Here is a 7103-nt window from a genome sequence, read left to right as displayed (position 1 = left end):
TTTTTTTTTGATTTTTTCTTTGGTGTCGAAATTTATGGAATTTCGATTAAATTTGAATCATTCACTGCAGAGCTTATTTGGGGGTGACACTCTTACCCCTTGGTCTTAATATATTTATCATCTTTACTAAGATACAACAACAACCCAATGAAATCCCATAACGTGGGGTCTGGGGAGGGTAAAGTGTACGCAGACCTTACTCCTACCAAGGTACCAAGGTAGGACGGCTGTTTCCGAAAGACCCTCATCTCAAAAAAACATAAAAAAAGTTAGATAAGGCTAAGATAATTGTTTACTAAGATAATTGTCTCAAATATTTAATTCTTATTATAATATTTATCATTTTAGAAGTCCAAGATAAATACTATGTAAGCAGATCTTTTTTATCCTAATCTCTTTTACAGTCAAAGTATCTATGGCAATTAATTATTATTTTTACCTTTAATGGTAATTATCATTAAATACTATAAATATCTCAATTATAGCTTGTAATAGAATAAATAATCAATGAAAAGAGATTTTATCTTAAGACATAGATAAGGATAAAATAGTCAAATACTTATCTAACTAATGTTTTCTTAAGGCAGGTAAATAAAATTCATGATGAGTATTTTAAGTGTCATGATCCAAAATGGGTCATGAGTGTCACCTACACCTAACCTCCTAGGTGGGAAAATCAACGATACAAACTCCAACTTATAAAATGTGACAATAACGCAGAAACTCAATTAATGAGAGTAAGAGCCCTTTTGGATGGGCTTTAAGTTGGCCAAAACCAACTTAAAACCCCATTTTAGCTTTTGTACGTATTTGCCTGATGCTAACTTTAAGCCATAAAGTTTTTAAAATCAGTCAAAAATGAAAAGTTAGGATTCCTAACTTTTTTTTAAGTGCTTAAAGTCATTTCTTTGACCATGAAAATTACTTTTATATCCTTTATATTTTAACTAAATTCCCAAATTACCCTTTTATTCTTTTAACCCTAAAATTCACATCATTTTCCTCATTTAAGCACTTTTATCCAAACACTCAACTGCTTATTTATAAAAATAACTTTCAGCACTTCAAAGTTCTAAAAGCACTTTATACATAACAGTTACTTTTTTTAAACCCATCCAAACGGGCTCTAAGAAATAATGAAACCACTAAAGACTATTAGATAAGTTTTTTCAAAACCTGAAAGTCATCACTTCAAAGGCATCTAATTCTAAAATACTAAGACAAAATATTAAACACCAGAATAAATAAATAACTTAATGTGTCCGGAAATTAAGGACATCATGCCATGCCCGAGAGAATCCAACACGAGCTAAAATGAATAGCTCACCCTGAAACCTAATGTGTTGGACACTGGCTAGAGCTGAGGTCGAGTCAAAGTCGATGAAACACTCGTTGCACTCCACAAAATAAAACAAAGAAAAATACAAGTAGAGGTCAGTACAAGACAACATGTACTAAGTAGGTATCATCGGCCGACTCAAAATAGAAATCAATATGCATGAAGTAATAGCGGAAAATCAACCATATCACTTAAATGTGGCAACAAACAAGATCAAAATCAAGTGACAACACAATAAACAATTACATAACCAGTCAACAATATCAAGATCAACCACGAGGACTCAAGCCTGTACATCACGTTTTTTTGGAAAATGAGTTATTGAAGATTGGGTAACATTAAGTCATTTTAATTTATTTTCTTTAATATTATCGTGCCAAAACGTGACATCCGATCCAATATACCGTGTCGGAATGTGACACTCGATCCAATAATATCATGTCGAAACGTTATACCTGATCCAAATATAATTAATTTATCATTCTTTGTTATCACATTCCACTTCATTAACATATTTCATCAAGTCTTCTTTATTCAAGACACCATTTTTGATAGGACAAGTTCAAGAATATGGATTCCACGGTCTTGGGATTTCAGATCAATCACAACAACATATCAATCATTCAAACCACAACAATTAAATGCATAGTAAACTTGGCACATTATTCAATGACTATCAACCACTATTAAGAATCTATCTATGATATAGAATAAAACCATAACCTACCTCAATCGAAGATCCGAAGTCAAGCAAGCTAATTCACCAATGCTTTTTCTATATTCAAAGCCTCACGTTTTCAATCTATCAAGTATGCAATATTCGTAAGCAAACGAATCTGTAGATGCTAATATTATATATCTGTTTAACCTAGACCCAACAACTCACCCAATTTTATAACCAATTTCCTAAAACTCAAGCCTATATTAAGTCTTAATTCCTCCGAGTAACATAGCTTTAATGATACTCATATAATACAAACCCTTAATATTTAATTACGTATCTCAATATATTAAAATTTAAATTATAATGTGAAAAGTATAAGTAAATTTTGAAAAATCTCGAAGCCAAGTTACGAAAACAGTATGTTAATGCACGGAATACAACCACCCTATATTTCTATATATTATCAAACCTCAAGGAATCATTACCTATTAATTACTTGTATAACTAATGATGGACATCCAAATTTTTGTCCCACAAAATTCAAAAACGTCACTAACTTCAACTTTTGCAATCCACACTTAATTGAACCAATAATATACTATGGTGCCTATCCTAGATCTAATATACACAACAAGAATGAAGAGCCATTACCTGAAGCACAGATTGTTCCTTGTTCGGTTATGCCATCGCACTTTCGTTTGCGCAGATGGTTTTTCTCCTTTTTCTTTTCTTTTCTTCTGTAAAACTCTCGTGTATTAAAAGTGACAAATATCTCTAATTTATATTAATAATATAAAATAAGTTGTATATGATATTAAATAAATTATCACTTTAGCGCATTAATTAAATTAACTATCTAAAGTTACCCCTCAACTAAATAATCGTAGTTATCGAACAGTCCAAAATATCCATAATTTTTTTTTATGGAGTAAGCTTTTCATGAAATAAAAAGTTCTAATTCTCAAAACAACCTAATGGATCGTTACATTAAGATGGAGAGGATATTATTAAGTATATTATTATTTTATAATTGATGGTAATATATCTCTAAAAATAGCTCAAATCTAATATATTTCCTAAATGGAGGGACGAAAAATATATATTTTAATTAATTAAAAATCACAAAATTAAAACCAAATATTATTCCCTCTAAAAAAATCTCCAAGTGAAATAAGGAAAAGTAGTACTCCCCAATTTCAAAATAATTGTCTTAGTTACTATCTGAACATATTTTTATTATGAAATTTCTAAATATGTAAATTTATTTTTTAAAAAAATATTTTTTAATCCAAATTTCACACAAAAACATTAATTAATTTGACTCTCTCATTTTTCTGAATCAAAACACTCCTTTTGAAGGAGAGAGTATTTCGTTTGTTTTATTATATTTGATTTATTTACTAAAAATAGATATTGTATTTATTTTGATAAATCAAAAGAACGTTTTTTTTTATCATACTACATTCATATTAAATAGGCAAAACCCATCGGTGGCCCCTCAAAGTTGGCACCAACTTTCACTTAGACACCTAAATCAGAAGATGTTCATTTTAGACACATAATGTAAGGGTCTGATGTGTCATATTGACACTTTTTACACAGTTGGCACCTCGCATGTTTTTCACCTACCTGAGGCACGTAGAAGCTATTTTTCATCTGATGTGGCATCAAACAAGACCTATAATGGTAATATCTCTCCCATTTATGTATTTATACCCTTTCTTCTTCAATTTTGCCCTAATTCTTAGCTTCTTTATCTGATTTGGGGAAAAAAAATATTAGTTTTCTCTCTTGTTCTTTGGTTTCGACCTTCTCCTACACTTCCATGTCGAGCTTCTCCAACTCTTCCTTGGCCTCTTTGGATGAATGTCGATATTGTAAATATGGTAATGAAGCACTATTAAAGACTTCTTGGATCCAACTAAATTCGGTTGGTAGATTTTTTTACTTGTAAACTTTCAAAGGTAAAATAATTCTTTATTTTTCTTAAAGTTAATTGTATAATTAATTGTGGGCTTCTAATTCCCAGAAAAGCCACCAACAATTGCATAAATAAACTAAGCATTAAAAGAGAGAGAAAAAAACTAAATTTCCACTGATGTGTATTTTTCTTCTTCAGCAAGATAAACCTTCACAGCATCTCTCATATCTTCAACTTCATTACACCCACCAAGGAATTCAATGAGCTTCTTGGGCTCACCATCAGCAAGATCATCGGTAAATGAGATTTCTTTCGGAGTAGCAACACGGGTGAATTTCATGAAGAGTTTAATAAAACGGCGGTGACAAGTGTACAAGAATTTATTAATGGAAGCAACAACTACAGAGGCTGGATTTTTAGCAAGGGATTTCTTCCAGCTATGGCAGAGGTGGCTAGGGAGATTCCCCCGATTCTTGATGGACTTTGTTGGAGTTCTCTTGTTGATTTTAGACACCATTTTTCTTCTTCTCTGAACAAAAATACAATCTCCAACACCTGATTTCAACCTTTAAACCTGCAAATTGGCAACATAAACTAACATAACAATTAGTACTAACTAAAAATTGAATGAAAATCAAGAAAGATTGAACCTTCATATTCTTACCTAGGGTTTTGATCGGTGAACTGAAGAAGAGAAATGGGTTTTTGGAACTGAAGAAGAGAAAAGGCGATGGAGTTGAAAGATCAACTTTTAGCCTTTAAATTTGGAGCCAAATATAACGTGTAAAGAATAATGAGTGATATAATTGGTCAACTAATTCATGCGGACGAAATTGTAATACACGCTCTTGACTCCAACTTCAGATTATTTAAAAAGTGTCAACATGACACATCAGACCCTTACATTAGGTGTCTAAAATGAACATCTTCTGATTTAGGTGTCTAAGTGAAAGTTGGTGCCAACTTTGAGGGGTCATCGATGGATTTTGCCTATTAAATAACTATATAAAAATAACACGCAATCAAGAGGATGCAAGATTGCTTCGCCGAATGAGACGGACATCGCTCTTCGCTTCTTCAAGGCCTAATCGACTCTTTGTAGGAGTTAAATTCAGAATTTCAAAACATCAATAATAAGATTTATTTTAATAAAATACACTTTTAATTATTTTTTTAAAAAAATATATGTCAAAGTCAAGATTTAAATGTGAATACATGCCAGCGTGTCATGGATCCCACATATTAGCCTGTCCAATTTATTCAACTTACCTATAAATTCCTCCAATAATTTTCCCTCTTTTCTCCATTCTCAACTCAAAAAAAAAAAAAAAAAAAAAAAAAAAAACAAATTTACTTTCAAAAAGATGAAGAAATCAAGTATTTTTGTAGCCTCCATAACTGCAGCTTCTTCTGCAGCTGCTATTTCTTCTTCCAATTCTTCATCCAAAGTTCGAATTTCTCATCATCAGGTAATTAATTTCAATTTTTTTGGATTCCGATTTTAATACTACAATTTCATGTATTAATAATTGAATTTTAAATTTAATAACTCGTACCTCTATCCCTGTAATTTTCCCTTCTCAATTCTGCTGCGTCATCGTTTTTTTTTTGTGATTTTTCTCTTTTTTATATCCCCTGTTTTCTCTTTTTGACTTCAAATTCGAAATAGATCTGCAAATTTGAAGTTAGTAGATACAATTTCTAACTGTTTATTTGTGCAAATTGATCTAGAACTAGCTCAATTTACTGAATATATATGCTTTGAGTGAAAATAAAAGAGAGTAATTTTTCCCCTAAAACATAGAAAAACCCGTTGTCACTATTCTTTGGGGGTCACAATATAAACGTGGTACAATACTTTCTCTGTTTATTTTACTCGTTCATTTTAGATTTTACCACAACATTTATTTTTGAAACAATAAAAAAAAAAAGAATAACTCGATGTACTAAAGATCTGCTTATCGCAGGATCTGAAGGGAGTAGCTCGAAAATTATATAAAAATGTAAATCACATTAGATAATCTCGATGTGATAAGTTCTTACTGGAGAAGATTATTTGGGAGGAGAATTGATCTTGGATCTTCCACGTGGAATACCACTCAGACAACTAATAGAAAATGTATCATATGTGAACCCAATTTTTTTAGCGTGGAAAGAAAGCTGTTTTTTTTTTTCAATTTGAATTTCGATTCCTTTTCGCTGAAGAAATGAAAATCTTAATTTTTTTTCTCTTTTTGGGGAAAAATTAATTCAGGATAATAGTTCGTCGAAGAAGAAGGAGGAGGAAAATTCATCGAGGAAATTGGCAGAATCAAAATCTTCAGATAAATTTGCTCCAAAATTTGATGGATTGAGATTTATTGAGACATTGGTTACAGCTCATAGATAAGTTTACAAGAGGGCAAAAATATTTTTTGACAGATTTATAGGGAAATATTATCTGAGGAAAATATATGAATTGTATGATATCAATTTTCTTGAACTTTTTTTAATGGGTTGTTGATTTTTATTTTTTTTTTGGCTTAATTGTTCTTGTTATGGGATCTCTATATTGGTAGATTAGTAATTTTTTCCTCTTTTTAAGATTTTTTTTAATCTGGTTTCAATTTGATACAAGTAGGATAATTTATTTTTTTTTGAATCCTGAAATTAAAGATATATAGAAAATATTAAAATATTTTTTAATTTTATAATTTTAAACATGTTAGGTAAAAAGATAAAAAAAAATAGAATTAAAAAGTTATCAAAAAGAAGAAGAAAAGATGCATTTTTCTTAAAATGAACGATAAAAGTAAATAAAACAAAATAAAACGGAGAAAGTAATGGTAATGTCAAACCAATTTGGGCGCAACTTCGTTACTTTTCCCCAAAATAATTTTACTTATCAAGAACTTATATTTTGTTTAGCTAAACTTACTTATCGTATCTTTTATCTTTGCTGATATTTGAACTCTAATCTCTAATAATTTTAAACTTTTATCTATTTTAATGCTAGTTAGATTGATATAATCCAGGGAGAACCATACCCCTAAAATTAGCTATAGAAATGAAAGAGCTCAAGACTATGTAAACCTCACATAAGCTCTTCATTAAAATTGATGTGAGATTCAAGTCTAATACTTTATAATAGGATCACAACAAATCACCATGTTTCGTCTGTCGTCTTCAATAACTTTGCG

The 7103-nt window shown here is 30.4% G+C and overlaps 1 protein-coding gene across 1 annotated transcript; it reads left to right on the top strand.

The window, feature by feature from the left end:
• The first annotated feature begins 5225 nt into the window (after positions 1–5225).
• LOC129876582 (uncharacterized) lies at positions 5226–6462 on the top strand. Its single transcript, XM_055952052.1, has 2 exons — positions 5226–5393; positions 6179–6462. Exons 1-2 carry the CDS (start codon positions 5289–5291, stop codon positions 6311–6313), a joined length of 240 nt encoding a protein of 79 aa, XP_055808027.1. The 5' UTR covers positions 5226–5288; the 3' UTR covers positions 6314–6462.
• The last annotated feature ends 641 nt before the right edge of the window (positions 6463–7103 follow it).

Source organism: Solanum dulcamara, chromosome 12 (assembly GCF_947179165.1).
Source record: "Solanum dulcamara chromosome 12, daSolDulc1.2, whole genome shotgun sequence".
Lineage (NCBI taxonomy): Eukaryota > Viridiplantae > Streptophyta > Magnoliopsida > Solanales > Solanaceae > Solanum > Solanum dulcamara.
This window is presented reverse-complemented; position numbering and strand designations above follow the sequence as displayed.

Bases quoted from the DNA above. Each gene is read 5' to 3' on its own strand.
- LOC129876582 (XM_055952052.1), top strand. From the start codon at position 5,289: ATGAAGAAATCAAGTATTTTTGTAGCCTCCATAACTGCAGCTTCTTCT. The intron at 5,394-6,178 runs GTAATTAATTTC...AAATTAATTCAG, and splicing joins TTCGAATTTCTCATCATCAG to GATAATAGTTCGTCGAAGAA.